We start from the raw sequence: 23,061 nt of genomic DNA on the forward strand, positions 1-23,061 counted from the left end.
TGAGCACAGGGGATCCTTCCGACAGGGAGGTATATATATATAGCTTAGGTGTTGCTGTACGTAAAGGTTATTCTGTATACAAATTGATTCACAGTGGCCAATGAAATTGCTGCTACATGCACGCCAAGAACGAATTTTCCAGAATTGTACATAGATTATGAATGATCCGTTTCAAATTCTCTTCCAGCATTCGCACCGTCATCAGTTTTTAAGTCCCCAGCAGGAAGTGAGGCCCATCAGTCGCGACGACCGCTGTTCCACGCCATGGTCGTCACATTCAAGAGCAAACATTCTTGTCTCAAGAGTTCTACCAGACCAAGTTAAGAACGTTTTCTTGGACAATTTTGGCTGTCGCTAATAAAGAGACTGTGCCCACAAATTTTCCTCGAACTTGCACAAATGTCGAAGCGATTACTGACCTTGCATTCATGTCATCGTATACCTCAACTCACTTGATTGCGACGTAGCAGTTATGCGGAAACCCGCAAGGTGGAGAGAAGTAATTAAGGGAAAATGAGGCGTCCACCCCAATCGTAGCAAACTGCCTCGAGCGGCCAGTCGCGCGCCAATATTTCGTGTATTCGCGGGCTTCTTGCATGCTTGGGAAAACACTTTTATTCAGCACGTATTGAGCAACAGAAAGCTGTGTCGGGACTTCTTCATGTTGTTCTACAATTTTCTCATCGACATATTTCATCTAATTAGAATATTTGAGATGTTGGTTAATTCAGACTAATTATGTAATTAGGCGGAATGCAAAATATAATATGAGTATCTCCAAGCGACGGCAAACAGCATTACCTTGGTTCTGTTCAACTATGTGGCGTATGCATATTTTAAATGTGTGGCTCAAGTTACGTGGGACACCCTATATACCGGGTGTTTCAGCGAATACTTTCAATTCTTTTCTTTTTTTATTGCCCATGGCAGACAGCACAATTTTAGTCCATGAGCTGGTCTACTCGAATAGGCGGACATGCACAAAAAATTGACATGTGTAATCGACTAATGAACAAAAATTCACTAATTAAGTTTTAAGCTAGTTACTTTATGGCATATATTGCAATTTGCAAATTCTAGCTGGGAGGTTCGGAAGGCGGATCCATTTGGAACGAATTCCTAGGATGACACCAGTTTCGAGATATTAATTCCAGAACTTTGCGGAGAAATGCATTGGCGTTCGAGTTACTTTTGTGCTTCAATGCACAAAACGACGTTTTGTTAACAAAGTAAGTGGAACGACAGTGCATGCTTTCTGAAAGTTTGACGGCGCATATACCTCGTAAATGGTGTCAATCACACAATTATGTTCAAGTGGATATGCCTTGCAGTCTCACCCTCTTGAATGTTCAAATTGCTATACATGCTATAAGGCAATTAGTTAAAAAGTTATAGTTAATTTTTGATAATTAGTCGATTATGCATTTTAATTTCTTGTGCAAAGAATGTCCGCCTCTTTGAGTAGACAAGCTCATGGCCTAGAATTGTCCTATCTGCCACAGACATTTTTTTTTTTAATTTTGAACGTGTTCTCTGAAACACCCTGCATATATATTTAAAAAAGAACATACATCTTACTGGATGGGCACATGAGCTTCTAACAGGCTGAATTAGAGTTAGCGATTCGATTTGCCAGGGATTCCTTTTTAATTCATTCCCTCATCTATAGCATATACCACACCGAGACATCACGGAACCAATGTCCACCAAATGCGAGAAGAGAGTTTTGCGAGCGACGCTCCGTGTCAAGACACCGCAAATTTAGGCATGAATGGCCGCTGTTACAGTCGACGTCGATCAGGCTTAAGGTCAAACTCTCGCTGAGTGCCCCCGATATCTAACAGGTTCGCCGATGTTGCCAATGTCGAGAGGTGTTCTGGTTTCTTTAACGAAGCTCCGAGAGAGTAGAGCACCGCAGCGAGAGGTCACACAGCTCGGGCAATACAGGCTTCGACCAAACTCGTCGTCGTCGTCGTCTTTCTCTCGAAGCAGTGCATACTGCTAGTTCTTCTCCAGTACAATTATATATCCATGGAGAAGAGGAGCCGTCCCGCCGACCTATATGTATACTGGCAGGATAGCACAGGTGTATCGAAGTAAGGCTTCTGCCGCTGATCGTGCACGATTCCGTGCCCTTGGCGGCGCTTATCCAAAGGTGACTCAAGGGGCTCTACCAAATGGTTCACAGGAGATGTTTGAGTGACCACATGGCAGGGACCCTGGTACTGGGAAACGAGTTTAGGTGAAAGTCAAGGGCAGGTAGCGGGAACCCAAAGCCAGACACAGGGTGCGGGACAGGCGGGAATATCCCGACGGTGATCCTGTCGCTGCTGAACTTACGACGTGAATGTGCGGGCGAGCTTTCGGCACTCTTCCGCGCGTGCAGCAGCTTCGGACAGGGTAGTAGTCTCCGTTGTGTCAGGGCGATACGGAAAGATGGTATCCATTCTGCAGGAAGGCTCGCGTCCGTAAAGAAGAAAGAACGGCGGAAATCCCGCATGGTCTGTGTGGCAGTATTATATGCATACATCACGAAGGGTAGAACGCGGTCCCAATTGGTCTGGTCAGATGCGACGTACATGGCTAACATGTCGCCAAGAGTGCGGTTAAAGCGCTCAGTCATGCCATTAGGTTGCGCGTGGTATGAAGTGGTGGTACGGTGAATTACGTGGCATTCCTTGAGTAGGGCTTCTATTAACGTCAGAGGGGAAGACACGGCCTATGTCGTTCAGCAATTCTCTGCAATGCTCAGCAGAGCAACGCAGCGAGAGGTCACACAGCTCAGGCAATACATAGATAAGGCACAAGGCTTCGACCAAACTCGTCGTCGTCGTCTTTCTCGAAGCAGGCATACTGTTCGTTCTTCTCCAGTACACCAAGAATGGTACGACGTTACAGTCACTAAGAGAGGGAATACTGGGTGCTTGCTGGTCCAGCTTGGAATTGAACCTTGGATGTGTCCCCCTCGAAAGCTCCGTTTTGCCTCTAGAGGTGTGTATAATTGTAAAAAATAATGACAAAAATGTTTCTTTTCTAGCACTGTGGATTGGAGGAACACCCAAGCCTATTGTACATTTGTTGATTATTATTTTTTTCGTACTCATTATGGCAAGAGCGACTGGACAGAACGACGTGAAACTTGTCAGTGTTTTATGTGTTCGCCTGTCTTAAAATAATGTATTCATGTCATTTCAATGCGTTCAGCAAAAGAATGCCTAGCATATAAATAACACTGTGCACGAGACCTGGGTGGTGAGAAGTGGAGAAGGACGACGCAGACAGCCTGTCGTTTGCATATACTTCGATTACTGTCATCCGTGCTTTCAGGTAAGGAGTGGGAACTGCACTCTACTTCAGTTGCCCGTCCATTTGGCAGAAAACGTAGCAAAGTTCACACGACTCTCGTTAACGATGATTACGTCAGCTAGTATTAAATAAATTCTACTTCAGGGCTTTTGGACGAACGCCCTCGATCGTTCTTTTGTGACGCGCATGCGAAAAAAAAAAGTGCTACGAACGCACAGGAAGCTTTTTTAAATGCGTTTTTAGTATACTGAGACAATTCTCAGCATTTAATAAGTTTGATACAACTTAAATCGATTTTATTTGTATTGAGAGCGCAACTGACATGTACTAGTGAAATCATTGTGCATATCATAATGACACGTCAGCGGCAGCATAGCGTCTGCGTCGCATGAATCTACCTGATCCGGGCAGGTATAACTGGGCACGTTTGAAGACGAGTGAGCACACTTCCAGAGGAACGAAACATTCTGCTCCGACAACCACAATTACGTTGTTGTTGTTGTTGTTGCGCATACCCACAGTGGGGGATTGACCATGAATTACGATGTGGCTCGTGTAGCTTTGTTTGTTTTATTTTTTATTTTTCCGTAGTATGAGCCCTAAAGCGACACTCAATCGTTCACATGACAAACGAAAGCTTCTTCAAGTTCCTGTACAGAAGCAATCGTTCGTTTTCATACTTAAATGCTTGTTCGGAGTCAGCGGGCATTTCAGAACATGTAAGTATACTGATGAATGCTCTGGCACATAATGTTGTAAACTGCGCCTATGAACAGACCGACACAAATCATAATGCATAAAGTATGGGAGACTAATTGACACTGTACAGGTAAAGAAGTACGCGCATAAATACTATATTTTGATTGATGCGCCCAAGAGGAAATAGTGATCATGACCGATTAACGTTTTACCTACTGAATCGGGCAAAAATAATGAAGCAAAAGAAAAGATGTAAAAATACCAACTTTCTTAGTTTGCCTACGGAAACTGTGATATGATGAAGTCGGGAACAAACCAAAAATGTGTTATTGCAATTCAAAGCGTTGATCTTGTTTTATTCCAAGTAGTAATAGCATGGTTTATTTGCAAACTCTCGATTCCTTTGACAAAATGGTACTAAAGATAGGTTATCGGATAGCCAAAGCAACAGCTGTCATCTAAAATAGTCGATGCAAAGGGGATATGAACTTTAGTTTTGACTTTGGTCATGCGTGAACACGCCGACTATTCAATTGATTCAATTTAATTTTCAACATCAACGTCGGAAGAGAATGATGTTATGGGCTGTGGGAAAAAAAAACCTCGAAAAAGGGCTTGATCGAAAGCGTCCACTAGTACGCACAAGAATAATCCGTATATTCGAAGGCTAATATAGATATATTGATCTAACGTCACTCTCTGGTACGTGTCTATTTTTGACGTAAGAGTGAACTTAAATGTGATTATTGCTTTGACCAAATAAAAAATGACAAGTTAGATTTGTTGTCCTCATAATTCGGCAGAACTAGAATGTCGAGCTTGGCTCGTCGCTGCTACATACACGAAGGGTTAATAATACATAGCCGTCCGTGTGACGTACGTGGGTATAAGCGCGCGCGCATACTGGCCTTGAGGAGACTGGCCTCGCGGCGCAAACTTAAGATGCGAGCGAACATTCCTGTCCCCTCGACCCCGGGAACAACAGCGCTGGATAGTAGACTGACAGCACAGTTGACGAACACAAAAGACACAACGTTTAAATAAATAAGGACAGATGAGCTGCGGTAAATATAAACCAAGACAGCCAGAACGCAATATATTATAAGAACGACTTGTAACGTGTTACTAAGGAAAACGCCGTGAACAAGCACGACGGTACGGACTACGAAGGCAAACGTTTATGTATGTCCAGAAAGCAGCAATCGTATCAAAATTACTCCTCGTTCGAGGTTTGTACACAATTAACATTAATGCATACGATCGTGTGGTCAGCTGCCCGCAATATCTGGCAGTATGGTGCGTGGGAGGAAATGTAGTGGCGGAGGAAAAGACGCACACCCTTGCTACGCCCTAGGAAGAAGACGGAACGCGCGGGAAGTAGCGGAAGGTGAGCCACGGCGAGGTTTCGCACCCCTGAACGTTTTTCCGGTGAGGAGGAACGATCGCAGCGCGGATGGAGAGAGGCGAGCTTCTCTCCACCCGCGCTCGCCAGGCGCGTGGCATGGCCCGCACTGTGTACGTACCCCCCCCCCCCCCCCCCCCCCTCGTTGTTGCACAACGACGCAGCGAGGAAACGTGGTACGAACTCGCGGGAGCACAGTCGCTACCGCAAGGGGAAAAAAAATATATTTTGTTTCTTTGAGATTGGGTGCTCCCTTTAACAAGCGGCAACAAGAACGACTTTTCGTTTACCAGTAATTCTATTACATCTGCGCGTGTAAACTACACCGTTACATGTCAAGAAAACGTCCCGACTCATTCGCACTGCACTCTTTACCGCTTTCCTTGACCTTCCCGGGTCGCAACTTGAGTACAAGGCGTCTAGACGCCCGGTGCTCTTGAGTACGGATCGTGTATTGTAAAGCTTCCCACGAATTACACGACCTTGAGAAGACGTTTCAGTCACGTCATGACGTCATAGCAACACGCGATGCGACGTTCTGAGTGTGGTGAAGCTGTACATATCTAACTGCAGCTGACCACAAGCAACGCCTGCACCCATTCGAACTCCGCGGACTGAAATTTGCCCGTCGCTCTCATGAATTTGTTATGAACGCGCAACGAACTTATTCCAGAAATAAAGCTGCTTATTTGTTATATCACTTATTCCTGAACATACTGCTCCAGAACTAAACTGAATTATGGTGTTTTACGTGCGCAAACCACGATTTGATTATGAGGCACGCCGTAGTGGGGGACTCCGGATTAATTTTGGCCGCGAGGGGATCTTTAAGGTGCCCCCAGTGCGCGGGACAAGGGCGAGACAGCTCGCCGAAATTTGATCCCGCGACTTCTCGTGCTTAGCAGCCCAACACCATAGCCGCCAAACCACCGCGGCGGGACGGAACTAAATTCTGGCACAACTTGTTCCTAATTTATTCGAGCAGGCATGCCCTTAGAACGAATGCAAGTTAAGGAGCACGTTAAAGAACCCCGGCTGGTCCAAATTTCCGGAGTCCCCCGCTAAGGCGTGTCTCATAATCAGATCGTGGTTTTGGCAAGTAAAACTTCATAACTGAATTTTCATTATTCTTTTACACATTCTACTTCTTTGCTATCTCACCTCTTTTGATTTCGGCAACACCGAGCCATTGACCGGCAAATGTCCGGGCAGATTGCGCGCGGTCGCCACGGACGCGGACGTAGTATATGAACCTAGTGTCTCTCATACATGTGCCCTGCGCCCGCATAATGTTATCAGGGCGCTTGATCGCCACGGGGCTTCTCGTTATCAGCTGATCCCTGCAGCGCGCCCGCGAGAAACGTCGCACAGATTCGTGCGCCAACAGCCACGGCAGATAAACTAACCACGAGCTTCGGGTTGTGCGCTATGAGCGCACGTACCGCTGTCTACGCAAGCTACCGGCTGCTCGAGCAACCCGCTCAAATAAAAACGCGCAATAAAAAAAAAAAAAAACGCGGAGGGAGGATTGGGGATCGACTGCGCGTGGCAGCGGGACGGAAGTATGGTGGCGGGGGGTCACCGTTATAAAAAAGGGGGCCGGGGGTGAATACGCGGCACGCGCGGGACCCGCTACGCCGTCTTCCCCCGCCGAGAGACAGCTGGCGCTCTGTCGAGGGGTCCAGCGCGGGCCAGCGGCAGATGGGGAGCCAACGGTCGATATCGAGGAGGGGCGTGCGGGCTCGTTCCTAACGGAACGCGCTGAGCAGCGCCGCTATACGCCGAGCCAGTACAGCGCCCCGTTCACAGAGCCATGGAGGACGCCGACGGCCAAGGTGACATCGATGGCCGGCTCGAACCGTGGAACTGGGGAGTCGAGGACCCCGGCTGGGCCTGGAGCACGACGCACAAGTCGCCTGAAGTGGTGCTGCTTGGACCCCAACAGGTAAGCGACTTGCAGACCCACGCTTTCATTCGAGTGCGCGGCGGGCGGGCGCTGCATGGTTGTGTGCAGCAACAACCGGCCACTGCCGCTTGTGGAGCATTCGTGTTTCAATGATTCCAGGACACATGATGTAGTATTGTTGGACGAAGGGTTTGTAGCTCGGTGTTGCTGCGGTCGAGTTTATAGCGGTGCTAGAGGCTGCTGCAATGTATACAGTGACGCGGCACAAACAACAACGGAAACCGCGCGTGAGTAGTAATATTGTTACGCAAGTAAAGCACAACGTGCGACTACTCACATGATGTATTTACACTGAGATGCAAGGACACCGAGCAAAATGGTGGACAGCTCGCGCGCTGAACGACATCATCCTCTTCGCTACGATGGCTCTTTCCTTTCGACGTCAGTAGACTTAATTGTAACAATATATTATTATAAGCGGTTTTTATGACGTTTGTCGAATATAAGGTCTCCACAATTGTTTCTACAGGCATGTTGTGGCTCAGACAGCTTAATCAAAGTGCTATCTGATTGGCCAGACTTCTAACACCGCGCAGACAGCAGCGAAACGTCAATGTGAACTCGACGCAGCGTGCCCATCGTGGCCGTGACTCGGCGTCAAATCTTTTAGCGACCAAAACGAGCAGAAAATTGTTGCGCGGCGGGTGTTTTTGTTAGGTGTTCAGGTGAATTTGTCTCGGCAGCATGACGAGAACTTTTCGACTTCGTGTCAAGACAGATGTCGATCAAAACTCGGAAACTGAAACAATCGCGCGACCATCAGCATCAAGTCCACGTGGCGGTGAATCTGCTTCTTATTCTATGGTGTCTGTGGCAACATGCATGGGAATAGCTTCAATTCCAGCTGCATCCTCTGTATACGTAAAATAATTTCCTCTTAGAAATGAAATTATGGGGTTTTACGTGCCAAAACCACTTTCTGATTATGAGGCACGCCGTAGTGGAGGGCTCCGGAAATTTCGACCACCTGGGGTTCTTTAACGTGCACATAAATCTAAGTACACGGGTGTTTTCGCATTTCGCCCCCATCGAAATGCGGCCGCCGTGGCCGGGATTCGATCCCGCGACCTCGTGCTCAGCAGTCCAACACCATAGCCACTGAGCAACCACGGCGGGTCTTTCCTCTTAGACAAGTCAAGAAAAGCATACGGCCTCAAATGCACACCCACGGAGACCTCTCGCGGAGGCTCAGTGGCCGTGGCGTTCTGCTGCCAAGGACGAAATCACAGGTTCGATTGCCGGTCGTGCATATATAGTGGCCGCATTCCAACGTGGGCGGCATGTTAAAAATGGTCGTGTACTGCGTCTTGCGTGCATGAAACACTAAGTGGTCATAACTGATCGATCTGGAGCCATATAGCACAACGTCTAAGTTACCGAGTGCTGGTGGCTCTACTGGTTGAAGCGGTACGGTTGAAGCGTTCAGTAAGGCCATTGGTTTATCACTGTTTATACACAAAGTACGATGCTATACTGCCCGAGCTCATCCTGAAAACTCCGCTTTTTTTGTGTGTTGTCTTAAAACAAAGCACGCGGATGGCAACCATCACCACCATGTCTGTTTTTCCCATGCACGTCATAATGCGCTTGTCATCCTTTGGGAACTAACCGCGATTCGTTATGACTGTCAAACCGCTTTCCTGTGCCGATTCTGAAGACACTGCAGTCTAACGCATCGGTGAAAACCACACGGTGCTACTGTACCGTACAGTGGCACGGTGAAGCGTTCACGCATTTTCCCCTCGTGGCAGCTATAGCGTTCGAGACGCTGCGCCTCTGGTCGAAGACACAGGCGCTGTCGTTTGATAGTCGCTGAGCCTCTGCGTGGTCGCAAACGCTGCACGGTGTTCCGAACTGGTCCTTGAGGGAGTGCGCTCGAAGTACCGGTTGGCTTTCGCGTACGGTGCAGCATAGCGATACAAATAACCACCACTCAAAGCATGCTGAACACCATCTTGTGTAGTAACCGGGGTTGGTAACCGTGGTTGGGTGAGCGCAGCGGGGGGATGAAAAAGAAGCGGCGACAGCGATGAGGAAAGCGGAGGAGGAGGGTATGGTGAAAGCGCGAGAAGAGAAGCGTAGTGCCGCGCACGAGGAGCTTTGCGGCGATGATGGCTGCGATATGGCGCCGTAGTAGCGCGCATCTGTATTTGAACGAAGCGCTGCATGAGCAGAGGTTCTCTGCGGTGGCTGCTGTGAACCGAGCCCATGCTTCACTCACGCGCTTACTCTCGCGGTCTCCCGATTAGCGAGGCAGTCGCACCACACTTCGCTTCGTTTGCAACGTGCCGCACGAGACCGATTGACCGCGCCAACCAATATATCGCGAAATGAAAACACGTATAGTATGCAGCTGCGCTCAAATTTCTCATCCGGGAGTGTCGTAATCGTCGGTGATCTTTGTGGAAAATTTACTGCGGCAATATTTCTTGCTGAATTTGTACATCCTTGATTTCCGAAAAAAAAACGCTAAAAAAGATTATATTTTACCCGTAAGTGATCATATTAGCTGGCATATAGTATAAGCCAGTGTTTTATGGGCCCGCGTTGATAATGCGCAGATTAACAGACGACAGTGCTATCTGCAGGCACTCTTAACCAATGTCGGTTTTAGCCAGTGTATATAACTGGACTTCTCACTAGAGTATGCAATACTCTTTTCAAGAAGCCCATGTTATGAAAGACCAGAGGCAGAAGAGCACGCATGACTTTGATCGCTCGACTTTCTACAATGCACCGCAGGTGACGTTGAAGGAGTTTTAAAGCTTCGCAATTTATGCTTCACTAATGGACCCCTAAAGCAGACTTCGAGCGCAGTGCGTAAAGTATGCAGTGTCGTACACTCTTGAGGGAAGCAAGTATAGTCAAGTGCTCACAGCAGAGATATAGGCTTCGTAAGAAAGCCTCCAGACTGGTGCTTTCGGACGTTCTACATTGCTATTATCCGCAGCCACGTGGTCGTCTACGTTTGCGACCGGTTTACATGATGGCCCTGTCTCCAGAGGTGAAGCCGCCTGGCTCCCCACACGGGAAGACGGGAGGAAGGCGTCTGTTGTACTCGCTTGCGGGGCACGCGGAGAAGCGCGAGAAAATACGAAAATCCGTAATTCCCACATTCTTATAGGCGTCATATCGGCCGCTCTTTTCTCATAAAGCAAAAGAAAGCTGTTTATCACACTGAATACTAATTGTTTGCTATAAGAGTGGACAAACCTGCAATAACTAATCGTCATCATTTCAAATAAGGGCCCGCGATCTTTCCGGTGGCGGTAGCAATATCCTCGAATGGCGCCCGTGACGTCACAGCACCGTCGAGACGCCTACAGCGGAAGCGCTCTGACATTGGCAGCAAGATACTGAGCTGGTCTTGCATGCCATCGAACACCGAGCGCCTGGAACAGTCGCGGTTCATGAGTTTTGAAGATGCCGCATAGCAAGACGGAGATAGCGAGAAAAACAACGAGTGGCACTCTGAGACAGGCTCAAGAAAAGTGCCAGAGAGGGAGCACACGGAGCAACGCTTGATTGCTTAAAACGCGCGCCCATGGCTCGGCGCAGACTTCTCCGAAAAATTCTCGCAGTAAAAGAAAACATTGGCGTCTGAAGTCATGTTGCAGAGCGTGCCTCATAGCCAAGATTTCCACATCTCTGCAAAATGAAATGCTCCTAATAAATCGTTTCAGCGAAGCCTGTGTTCCACGTGCGCAGGCGCAGTTCCACCCTCGTTGGAGCAGCGGCACGGCGGGCGTGCGGAGCGCGAGTCCGCTGGCGAGGGACCGGCGCAGCTACTGGGAAGTGCGTGTGTCGCATCGCGTCTTTGGCACCAGCATGATGTGGGGCCTGTGCACGGCGCAGGCACGGCTGCACGCCAACGCCTTCCTCGACCTGCTCGGACAAGACAACCACGGATGGGGGCTCTCGCACAAGGTGAGGCTGCTACTCCGCCAGCAACTGGTATTCTGTAGCACAGGTCGGACTCCAAAGAAAGTTCTTACCCCAAATTGCAACACTCGCTTTGCACTTGTGTCAGAGGGCTGGCGAAAGAGAAACACGGGCAAAGACCATGTATCACTTTTTTTTATTGCGAAAGCAATACTTTCGGCCCATCGGTGGTGGTGGCGCCTCCTTACACAGCTGCGCGTCACGTGACCGTGTGACGTCACGCCAGACAGAGAGACGGGGCCCCAGCTCACGCCATCGATGGTGGAGGCGAAGCCTTGCGCGCCGCTGCTGCGGCGCTACCGAGAGAGGGCGCTCGCTGGTGTGACGTCACGCTAGGAGGATAAATGGGGCTACAGCTCGGCTCCTCGCAGTGGTCGGCGCGCTGCCTTGCGCTATGTCGGATGATGTATAGCCATAAGTTTAGCAAAGGGCAACCATGTCCACACCATCAGCCGAACCAAGGCGCAGCCAAGGGTATTGCTTTCGCAATATTCCAGGCTTAACCAAGCTAAGCCTTCAGCCAATTTTTTAATTGATACGTAATAGGTATTTTGTGCCGTGATTAATAATGACCGACAGCTATTCACTAAAAAAAGAAATAAGACAAAATGTTACGCATCCTCTAACAGCAAAAAAAAAAAAGAGAGAGAGAGAGAGAGAGAGACACACAATCGGAAGGTCACATGATTGGCGAAGAGGGCCGGAACAGATCAAGTTGGGGATAACGTGAAGTTACATTATTGACGCAAAATATGACTGCCCTAACTTTCCTCTGGAGGTGAGCTCAGCATCAACACTGATCGATACGGCGACAGCCGTCTGTACCCGCCGTGGTTGCTTAGTGGCTATGGTGTTGCGCTGCTAAGCACGAGGTCGCGGGATCGAATCCCGGCCACGGCGGCCGCATTTCGGTGGGGGCGCAATGCGAAATCACTCGTGTACTTAGGTTTAAGTGTACGTTAAAGAACCCCAGGTTGTCCACGTCTCCGGAGTCCCCCACTACGGAGTGCCTCATAATCAGATTGGTTTTGGCTCGTAAAACCCCGTAATTTAATTTTTTAAACAGCTTTCTCCGCTCTGCCATGAACGGGACATCTATATGGGATATTTCTTGCGTAGGCCAAATCATGAACACGCAGAACTACGCCGTATACAGCAGAGCTTGCGCACTGCACGAAGCCTTTGGTTTATGAAATTTCTTAACTCGCAGCTCACAGGAATTCGTTAACACTTTCTCCAGTGGAACAGAGATGTAAAATTTCATGAAATTTTGAGGGGCGTGAAAAAAAACTGGTTCCTTTCATTTTTTCCCCCACAAATATACGAAAAATTGAAAAAGGAAAGACGATTGCACTTAGAGCTATTAAAAAGCCGACGCATTTCTTTAACACTGAAAAGAATTGTTACATTATTGCATCACAAAAGTATCAGCAGAGCTTCCGGGTTCAAATCTAGGCACATTTCACATCAAGACGTCAACATCGACATTTGTATCAATCTGTGTCCGATTCATTTCCGCTTGATGCGTCAACGCTACAGTGTACTATCAAGGCTTCGCTGTGCAGCGCACGAAGCCTTCCGGAGATTGAGGTTCGTGTGCATGTATACAAGTTTTTGTACCCGATCCCCCTGCGAGCCTTTTGCGTAGATTGGTGTGCAGATTTACTAACTCGGGCCAATTTGTTTCACATGCTGCAGAAGAAGGGGAATCTGCATTACGCGACAGGCGAGAAGACTCAAGGGTTGGTTAAAGCAAAGTTCTTGCCACCACGTGGATGGATCCAGATGCTTTTAGATACGTCGATAGGAGTCGCATCGCAGCAGAATAATTACGCAGGGAAGCTCTGTTCTTTTTTTTTTTGTTAATTTTATTATGGTTGAAAAAAAAACTTTCCGAGATTTTCAACGTTTTTTTCGGCCGCTTACATCTCTACAGTGGATGACACAGTTTCAAAAGTATAAGTGCGAGTTGGTGTAGTGACATGATAAAAAACCGTGAAAAGCACACACTAAGGAAACAAGCTACAACGCTGTCTCTTCGTGTTTCTTTTTTTTTTTTTCGCGCTGTTTCAACATGACAAGGTTTCATGTATACTTGGAAGGTTCGCGGAAATGGAACCCGCTAATGCGCGTACTCAGAAAGGTTGGACACGCTCTGTCCCATCGAGATCATTAGAAAATGCTTAAAATTGTCCGCAAGCAGCATGGAACTGTGATGAAAGACTGACACGATTATAAAGGCATACGGAATTCTCTATCACTATAACGGGTCGTTCCTGTATATGGACTCGCCCTAAAACTTCCAACCAAGAACTATGTGCGATATTTGCTCAGTCGTATTACAGGCGCACAATATGCCTGCTTTTCACTGTTGCAAGCAGGTGCAGAATACAAGTGTTTTGTTTTCCTAATGCTTTCAATGGGGTTCTCACAAAAGTCGAGATTAACTACGGCGACGTCCAGGCTACTACTCACGTTGGAAAGCGCTATATTCCAGCGTCGAAGTTGAAGCTGAAAAATAAAGCTTCGATTTTGGCGTCTAAACAACAAACTCGTGTGTCTGACGAGCAGTTGTGTGTCCGACAAGAATGAAGCTAATAAGAGTCTGAAATGTGTGTTTGGATTCGTTGGGCATATGGATCTCGACGATAGCGTTGCTTACCCCATCCGGTTGCTTTGCGCACGCATTTCCCGCCAAACAATACAGCGCGCTTATTTTTACGGTCTATATCTACATTCTAAAAAATAAAGTGTTTGGAACTCATGCTGCAGAATAAACTTTTGTCATGATTATACTCCTTTTTGAGAGTTCTCGTACTACACTCTAAGAACAGTTTACACCCTTTGGCGTGCCCCTTCACTCTAAGAACAGTTCACACCCTTTGGAGTGCCCCTTCTGCCACACAACAATGATCATCATCTGCCTTGATGCGTTTCCTTTCTTTAACGCTGCGAGCCCGGTACTTTCCAGTAACGAAAGGCATGCGCGTTATCAGCATGATAGCATTGCCGACAGGTGTTCTGCCACACAACGACAATCGTCATCTGCCTTGATGCGTTTCCTTTCTTGAAAACGCCGCGCCCGCTACTTTCCTGTCGGGAATGCTATGTCATGCTGATAACGCGCATGCCGTCCGTTACTGAAAAGTACCGGGCTCGCAGCGTTAAAGAAAGGGAACGCATCAAGGCAGATGACGATTATTGTTGTGTGGCAGAAGGGGCACTCCAAGGGGTGTAAACTCTTCTTAGAGTGTAGCCGTACGTAGACTTCAAAAGCAGAGTGAACGTACTCCAACGGCGAGTATATATACACTCTAAAAACAATTGCACCCTTTGGGGTGTATATTTGCCACACTACGTTAATCGTCATCTGTTTTGCCCGCGTTTCCTTTTTTTAACGCTGCGAGCCCGGTACTTCCAAGTCACGAACGGCACGCGCGTTATCAGCATGACAGAGCATTCTCGACAGGAAAGTAGCGAGCGCAGCGTTTTCATGAAAGGAAACGCAAGCAAGACAGATGACGATTATCGTTGTGTGGCAGATAAACACTACAACGGGTGCAACTGTTTCTACACTCTTAGGCAAAGTTACACCCTTTGGAGTGCCCCTTCTGCCACACAACAATAATAGTCATCTGCCTTGATGCGTTTCCTTTCTTGAAAACGCCGCGCCCGCTACTTTCCTGTCGGGGATGCTATCATGCTGATAACGCGCATGCCGTTCGTTACTGGAAAGTACCAGGCTCGCAGCGTTAAAGAAAGGAAACGCATGAAGGCAGATGACGATTATCGTTGTGTGGCAGAAGGGGCACTCCAAAGGGTGTAACTTTCCCTACACTCTAAAAACAGTTGCACCCTTTGGGGTGTATATTTTTCCCACAACAATAATCGTCATCTGTCTTGCCTGCGTTTCCTTTCTTTAACGCTGCGAGCCCGGTACTTCCCAGTCACGAATGGCACGCGCGTTATCAATGTGACGCGGCATTCTCGACAGGAAAGTAGCGAGCGCCGAGTTTTCAAGAAAGGAAACGCAAGCAAGGCAGATGACGATTATTGTTGTGGGACAAATATACACCCCAAAGGGTGCAAACTGTTTTTAGAGTGTAGGAGTGTATGAAAAGTTTACACCCTTTGAGTCGTATCTTGCCGCACAACAAGAAACGTCATCTGTCTTGTCCGCATTTCATTTCTTTAACGCTGCAAGCCCGGTACTTCCCAGTAACAAACGGCATGCGCGTTATCAGCATGACATAGCATTGCCGACAGGAAAGTAGCGGACGCGGCGTTTTCAAGAAAGGAAGCGCAAGCAAGGCAGATGACGATTATCGTTGTGGCAGAGATACACCCCAAAGGGTGTAAACTTTTTTAGAGTGTAGAGAATATATCAGTATAATTTGATTTTGAATATACGGCCGTTTCATATTATTTGATGACCCATTTTGCCTTTTTCCAAAGCCAGTATAGGAGCGTGGTGTCCGGTATTCGAGTTGTATGCGGTTTACATTTGCACAGGTATCAATGGAAATTGCTGATCGTTAAGTGATATGTCGTCAGATACCGTGCTCTACACGCGAAAAGCGATAGCGCAGATCAAGCGAACACGTTTTCTCTGCAAAACGGCATGAAAGGAAATTTCTCATGATCGAGTGGTACACTCTTTAAACTCACGTTTAGCCGAGTGAAATTCTCAGCAGCACCTGCGTACGTATGCCGTAATTTGCAACTTTGTCCGAGATTATGAATTTTGTGCTTTAGGGGTGCGATATTGTACGTGTTCCAAAATAGAACGGAGGCGGTTCGTTCCACCGAGCCAAATACGATTCGTCAATTTGAACCGTGCCGAACGCCATAACGTCTATTGTGACGTGATATCTGCTGTTAATCATTCCGTGTCGTCTGCTATCGGACGAACGGAACGGAACATACCGCCTATTTCGTGACGTAAAGAACGAACCGCCTCCGTTCTATTTTGGAACGCGTACAAGATCGCACCCTAGAACACCTGTTGGCATCGTCTCTGATAAAATTAGCATTGGATATTTCATTTGCCTTTTAGGTACTCCTCCTCAGATCGGTGGCCTACGGTGTGTGGAGGGCAGGCGCGAATTACGACGGCACAACTGGTGGTGGCACGCGGAACAGAACAGTTGCCGTTTGCGTGCCAAAGCTTTAACTGCTCGGCACTTTGGTTTGCCTGCCCAAACAGTCTACGATATGCTTCATTTGTTACTACGCGAATCGGTCTCTTCCTCAAAGCCTGCGGTCCCAAGAGTCGAACAGGGAACTCTACGGGGCAGGCACTCGAGCAATTAGTCCGGTGTACCAGCTGTTCGGTTTGAAGAACACACATACACAAAAAGGGCGCTTGCCACTGTGGTTTCCTGTCCGTATTTTCGCGTTCTGATCCCTTCCTGTTTGCACAATGCTTAATCTATTCATGCAATAGCAATTATTTGCGATTGAAGAACGTCACACGCGTCTTTGGTCGCAGGGCCTCCTGTGGCACGACGGCCGATGGCGGTCGTTCACGCGGCCGTTCCGCGAGAACGAGCCGACCGTGCTGGGCATGCTGTTCGACGGGCGGCGCGGCACACTCACCTATTACAAGGACGGCGTGTGCCTGGGCGTCGCCTTCCGTGACCTGCACCGCGTGCGCGAGCCCCTCTACCCGGCCGTCTCGTCAACCGCCGCCAAGACCGAGATGTGCCTGGCCAACGCACGCAGGGACTTCGCCGGCCTGCAGGACCGGCGAGTCTCTTGCTTTGTGCTTATTCAGGCGCGGTAGTTTACTGCCGGTGCAGAAGTGCCTCCATACATCACCGCGACACACGGCTAAGTTCGTTAAAAAGATTTGTACATTCCTATTTAAGCACCGATTTCTGTCCCTGCATGATAGTGTGCGCATGCAAAGGTATTTCACAATATGGCACCGTAGTGTTTTGTGGTGACGGCCACATCTGGCGCCAGCCATTCAGCAGCGCGACCATGCGAATGCGCGCGTCCTTTCGCCGCCTGGCCACAGGCCCTTGCAGTTTTAATCCTATCGTCACTGGAATGAGATGTGTTCATTCTTGGACTCAACTGGACAAAAGCTCACGGGCATAAATCGCACCAGGATAAATCTCCCCATTTACTTGTCCAAGATGAAACAATGTTGACATATACTGACGCATTGGGGCACAAAAATTAGTATCGCATTTTAATTCAAACGCAGAAAAAATTCAATATTCCATAGGTTATGTTGTAGGCTGGCTTACATGTTTAGTTATGTCAGGTTAGCTTGCACTAGGTATTCGACAAAATTTTTGCAAGCTTATGGTTACTGGCCGCCATTTGTTCCATTTAGGATGGCCACCCTACACCAGTCCTTCTGCATAAATTCGGTGGCATTATTCAGTATACCTAATGTTCAGCATTCTCGGTATTTTATTTACAACCCCCCCAAAAATGTAAACAATTTTTCTAGATAAGCTTTCACCCAATTGTTTTTGGTCGAAAAATTGTTGTGCAAGCCTTTTTTTTATCGGGTTTACTAAACACGGCGCGAAAACATTCCCTACAATTACACGTCCTGCTGTTCCAACAATGTAGTTTCATCCAATACACAGAATAACAACGCTACAAGTAAGCAGTTCACAGAAAGGGCAAGACATGCAGCAATGCGACTGTGCTGTAATTGAGAGAATGCATTTGATATCCACGTAAAATATAATGAAACTTTGTAACATTACGTGGGCACAAAGCTGCAACAATTCACACAAATATTCCAAGATAGATACCACACTGCATTCCCATCGGTGAGTTTGCCCAGTTTATCAACCACAGTGGCCCCAGTATGGAGATGGCGAGGACCCGACCCCTCTATGTACAAACATCTCCCTTCTCATTTTCGTTGCAGTGACAAAACAGACTCGCATAAAAAAAGAGTAAAGATTGCTTGGGCGGGGCAGGTGACCTTCGCAGGTTCTTTGGATCGGAGCACATTTAGGCTTGCAACCGAATGTCCATTCCCGTGCTGTGGGTAAATTTTCTTTTAATGTTTTTAAGTTAACAGTAATTCTGACAAAAACAAAATACTGTGTACGTTTTTGTTTTGTTTAAACTGAGCACACTGAACCCATGTATACCCTCTGCTGAAGGCCTTTACCAGAGACTGTAGCATAGTGATGCAAAGCCATCGGTAAATTGATTCTGGTAGACGGTAGCGCACAACCAATTTCTTAAAGACTTGGCACAAGTTAGCTGAAACACCCCATATACTAGCATTTTGATGAGCTTACGAGCAAATTTTGTGCTGGTATGTCATATCTGTGCCATCGCCATGCAGCTGCCGTGCAGTGATCCTGCGGCGAACTGCGGGTCCAGATGCCGTGCGTGAGCTGAGGCTGCCACCACGACTGCAACGCTACCTGCTGCATGAAGAGGACATGTGAGGGCAGCTCGTCCTGCCATCACATCACACTCTAGTCATGATGCCCTCCCTAGACGTAAAGCGTGTTTGCTGCCAAATGCCCCCACTAGTCAATATGACATCAAGCCGAGCTGGCTCATCGCAACACCAAACCTGATGCCAGAAAACTTTCAGAAGCCACTGTGACACCGAGCTGCGCTATGATTGAGCACAAGAACACGATGTGGGCACGTCCTTACACGGGCATAGTCTGGTTTTTATATGCATGTTCAATCATATTAATTTCAACTTGCACTGTGCATGTCAATTTCATCTTATAGATGAGCCAGGTATTTCTATTTGCCTATATCCCCAACAGTAGAAATTCACTACAGCGACCTACACCTGTGAAGTGTGCTTTCCATAAGCAGCTAAGCGACAGTGCACTGCTCAGGTGCCTTTCGCAAGCAAAGACGAGGCAGGAGACTTCCTTGAGAAGCATCCTGCTGCTGGTCAACCTGGCACCACAATGAGCAATTCGATTCCTTTCAACAGGGGCATGCCCAATCACTAGATAAGACATATTTATGCACAGAATAGGTGTTTACACCTGTGGTGCATCTACATCTCCTTTTAGATGTGATCTTTGTTGATATGTAATAAGTGACAGCCATACTGCGGCTGTGCATGCTGTCCAACTGATCAGTACGTACGATAAGTGTGGTGTACATGTCCAGTGAAAACGTACTGCACCTGTGGTGAAGCATTGACGTGCTCGGTGATTCCACAGTGAAATATCATGCAGTACCGTTCCACTTTGCACACCAGCCCAGATTGCATTCCAAATGCCAGCGCGCGCTGTTTCAGTTTGTGGGTCCTATTTGTGACAATAGAGAAGATGTTGGTAATGCACGCAGCAAATCACTGTAGACGTGCGGCTGTTAGGAAACACATTGGCATGTTGTGATATATTGAATTAGCGAACTACTTTGAGGTCCTGTTTGATGTATTTGGGCTCGATTGCCTAAAGGGTGGTCACAGGGACACTAGCATGTAGTTATCCCTGAACTACACTGTCGCTGCTGCATCTCAATTTATTTACATGGTTTTACCACAGAAATAATGTCTATCAAGAACATTTTAGTGGAGTAACTATGCAATTGCATTGATCTACAGACCTGCACAAGGATCACTGATGAGTACAATGGTGTTCACTAACCTGCAATAAAATGCATTCATATTAAGATGAAGTATGCAAAGGGGATTGTGAAGGCTTGCATGCTGTGTTTGTGCGAGTACAGTTTTGTAAGACAGTGCAAGACCTTAGCAGTGCTATAAAAGTGCACCATGGTCCGAGAGCTCTATTATACGGTGCAACTGCAAAAGAGCAACAGATTTAGACTGCTAAATGACCTCTCTGCATACATATGAGCATCATGAAGCTGAAATGGAAAACGTAACTAATTCTATCAAGAGTAAACCGAAGTTTCGATAATGATGCATGTGTTTACATTTTCTCCAGGTCACCCACAATGACATTGCTGTGTGTACAGTATTTATTCATCTATTTATGGCAAAGTACTTAACAATTATGCTGCAAAAGCCAATTAGGTTTGCAGCAAAATCATCATGGACGCCATCTCTTCACAACAACATATTAAAGAAAATAAAGTGTTTATTTATTTATTTGTTTGTTTGAGTCAGTCTCATGACAACTGAAGAGGTCTCCTTATTCCCACATACTAGACACTGTTAAAGCAAGGCCCATGCACTGGATGGTTGAAAATCCATTGAAGCACAATGATAAGAGTAACAAGGGACAGAAGCAGCGGAACTGAGGGTGTGGCTTCTTCCACCTTTGTTTTCAGTTGGGACATGAAGTAGTTTGATGCTCTGTGCCAGAGCGATACATGGATTTACTGCATTCAGTATAACGCTGGAAGACGCTGACGAATGTGCACCTTTTTTTGCTGCAGCCTCAGAAGTTTATGACGGAACGGATTCTGAAAGAGAGGAGAGCAAAGAACAGTTGACAACATGTTAAGCATAAGAATAAAACGTGAAACCAGCCACTGTAGCTGCTCTGCCGCTGTTCACACGTTTTACACAGCGCCTGGTGGAAGTGTGTAAAATAAAGCTATAATAAAGTTTATTTTCGATCTTTTCACATTTCGTAAGCAATGCCGATAGGCATGTGAGACTCCAATAGGGGAGAAAAATTTTCTTGAGCTTTAAGGCAGCAGGAATGACAACCTAATTCTTGTGCAGACGTGTCCATAATTAAAAGTGAACCAGATCTTGAAAAGAAAATTGATGATCAAGTTCTCTGTATCGAGTGTTATGCTACAACTCAATTTTAGGCAGCTCCATATGTAGAAGGTTTGTGTAGACCTACAATGTCCAGTGATCACAGTTTCTAGAAGTTAAGGACTATATAAAATATAATCTTACACAGCAGATATGCTAACAAGACAAAGGGCTTGCGGGAAGATGGAGACGTATTATCAACAGTGGGTGAACTCACTATTGCAGATATACTACACTGGAAAAAAATACTATATATATATATATATATATATATATTCACATCGCAAGACATTTAAACTCTCAAGCACCTGAAAGTTACTCGGTGAATGGCATCTGCTATCTGTAGAATCGTCATGCGGTACCTCATCTTTTTGACCTGCTGTGTTATCAGCTATTAAAGACCCAAGTGATGAATATTGTGTCAATGCACTGACTTTAAGGGGGCCCTCTTGTATCACAATGAGGAGTTCATCATCAAAAGTATTAAGGACTGCACTAGTTGCACAGCAGATTTTTTTCAGCAGAGTGGCACAGGAAGAAGGAAATATCATGAGAAGCCAACAAACAATGACACCAAGAACATAGTGGAAATTACTTCTACTAATTAATTGAATTAAAGAAATGATAAATTAATGGCAATGAAAGTGGATGAAAAAACTTGCCGCAGGTGGGGAACGATCCCACGTCTTCACATTACGCGTGCGATGCTTTAAAAAGAAAGAGGCACAGGAGAGAATGTCAGTGATGCTATGCAGCACTCTGTCCTGTGCCTCTTTTTTTCGTCCTGCGTCATGCTGTGAAAAAGTCTGCAATGTGACAAGATGTACCGAACAGCCCAAATGAACACACTGCTAATGCAATACTAGCTATGAACTGTTGATTTTGTGTGTTCCCCCACACACTATATGAGCATGAATCATTGCCACAGCAATGTCCTGGGCTGCCACCAGTGCTCCAATAGTCTTGACTACCCCATCATCAAGAGCCTTGAAACCAAGTGAAGTACATTGCGATGACAAGCGGGTAGGCAAGGAAATACCAATTTGAACGAAGATAAAAGAATTCATAGATTTTCGTCCTTTTCCACACGGGACGCTTGTTTTTTGAAGTAGCGGTGTGCGAATATTCAAAACAAATTAAAATTTGGTGCTGAAATCAAATAGTCGCTATTCGAACTGCATATTTTTCTAGTGTTAAAGGGACAGACAACCACTCAGAACATGAATCGAGATAATCCCGCTGATGGAATGATTCCCTATCGTAGTGGCTGAAACGAGCCATGCTTTTCTCATTAAACGTGGATTTATATTTTTAATCGTCACTAAAAGTCAAGAAAAATTACCTTTGGCGCCCCATGCGGCAAAATCATGAAGCTGCATAAGTCCACCACATGACCTTCTACAAGTGTATGCAGTTCCTGGTCTTCTTACTAGTATTGAAATGCAGTACATGTATACTTTTTATAATAAGTTTTTCCTGACTTACAATGTGCAGATAAGCCTTCGTTTGTAGTGAGCAGAAAAATGGTGCTGCCTTCGTCTTCGTTTTCGATGAGTTGGCTTGGCTTGTCTATCGACAGAACGACTACAGGGGCCAGCCAGCCATGACATAGGCGTGTACTTGGGGAAAAACTCGGTAAAAATAAAGAAATGTCTGTACAGCAATGCGAACTTATTGCACCAGCTTTTTATTTTCAAAAGTGGCTGACAAGGTCAAAATGCAGGTGGTTAACCACAGTTACACTCACTCCTGTGAAAGAAGAACGATGGGCGGCTTTCATGATTTGCGAGGCGGGCTACCTATGTCGCTCTCACTTCTCAGCGTTGCTGGAGGAGAGACACTTTTTTAGAGGCTGCTCAGATCGAAAAATTCTGCTTACTAAATACCCATGCGCTTTTGGAAGTAACCATTGCAGATGTAAACACTATCGAGGGTGAGCTTTGCGTTGCGCCATAAAAAACTAGGTCCTTAAAAATTGGTTGTCAATCCCTTTAAAACGCTTCGCATTGTCAACTTTGCGTGATCAACTGTAACACAAGCAAAAATTCA

At 46.7% G+C, this 23,061-nt stretch overlaps 3 protein-coding genes across 3 annotated transcripts in view; 2 read left to right on the forward strand and 1 right to left on the reverse strand.

Moving 5' to 3' along the window:
* The window catches only part of LOC126548296 (alcohol dehydrogenase class-3-like), an 89,496-nt gene extending 89,118 nt beyond the window's left edge, over positions 1 to 378 (forward strand). Inside the window, exon 10 of the mRNA XM_050196443.2 lies at positions 188 to 378. Coding sequence (XP_050052400.1) covers positions 188 to 212 — 25 coding nt within the window. The 3' untranslated portion in view covers positions 213 to 378. The remainder of the gene's footprint in view (positions 1 to 187) is intronic.
* Positions 379 to 6,709: 6,331 nt separating this feature from the next.
* SP555 (SPRY domain-containing SOCS box protein SP555) lies at positions 6,710 to 20,391 on the forward strand. Its single transcript, XM_050196357.3, has 4 exons — positions 6,710 to 7,352; positions 11,082 to 11,300; positions 16,807 to 17,063; positions 18,643 to 20,391. Exons 1-4 carry the CDS (start codon positions 7,221 to 7,223, stop codon positions 18,746 to 18,748), a joined length of 714 nt encoding a protein of 237 aa, XP_050052314.1. The 5' UTR covers positions 6,710 to 7,220; the 3' UTR covers positions 18,749 to 20,391.
* Positions 20,363 to 23,061, reverse strand: part of Fdh (alcohol dehydrogenase class-3 Fdh) — a 72,528-nt gene continuing 69,829 nt past the window's right edge. Inside the window, exon 10 of the mRNA XM_050196344.3 lies at positions 20,363 to 20,708. Coding sequence (XP_050052301.1) covers positions 20,684 to 20,708 — 25 coding nt within the window. The 3' untranslated portion in view covers positions 20,363 to 20,683. The remainder of the gene's footprint in view (positions 20,709 to 23,061) is intronic.

Source organism: Dermacentor andersoni, chromosome 1, assembly GCF_023375885.2.
Source record: "Dermacentor andersoni chromosome 1, qqDerAnde1_hic_scaffold, whole genome shotgun sequence".
NCBI classification, from domain to species: domain Eukaryota; kingdom Metazoa; phylum Arthropoda; class Arachnida; order Ixodida; family Ixodidae; genus Dermacentor; species Dermacentor andersoni.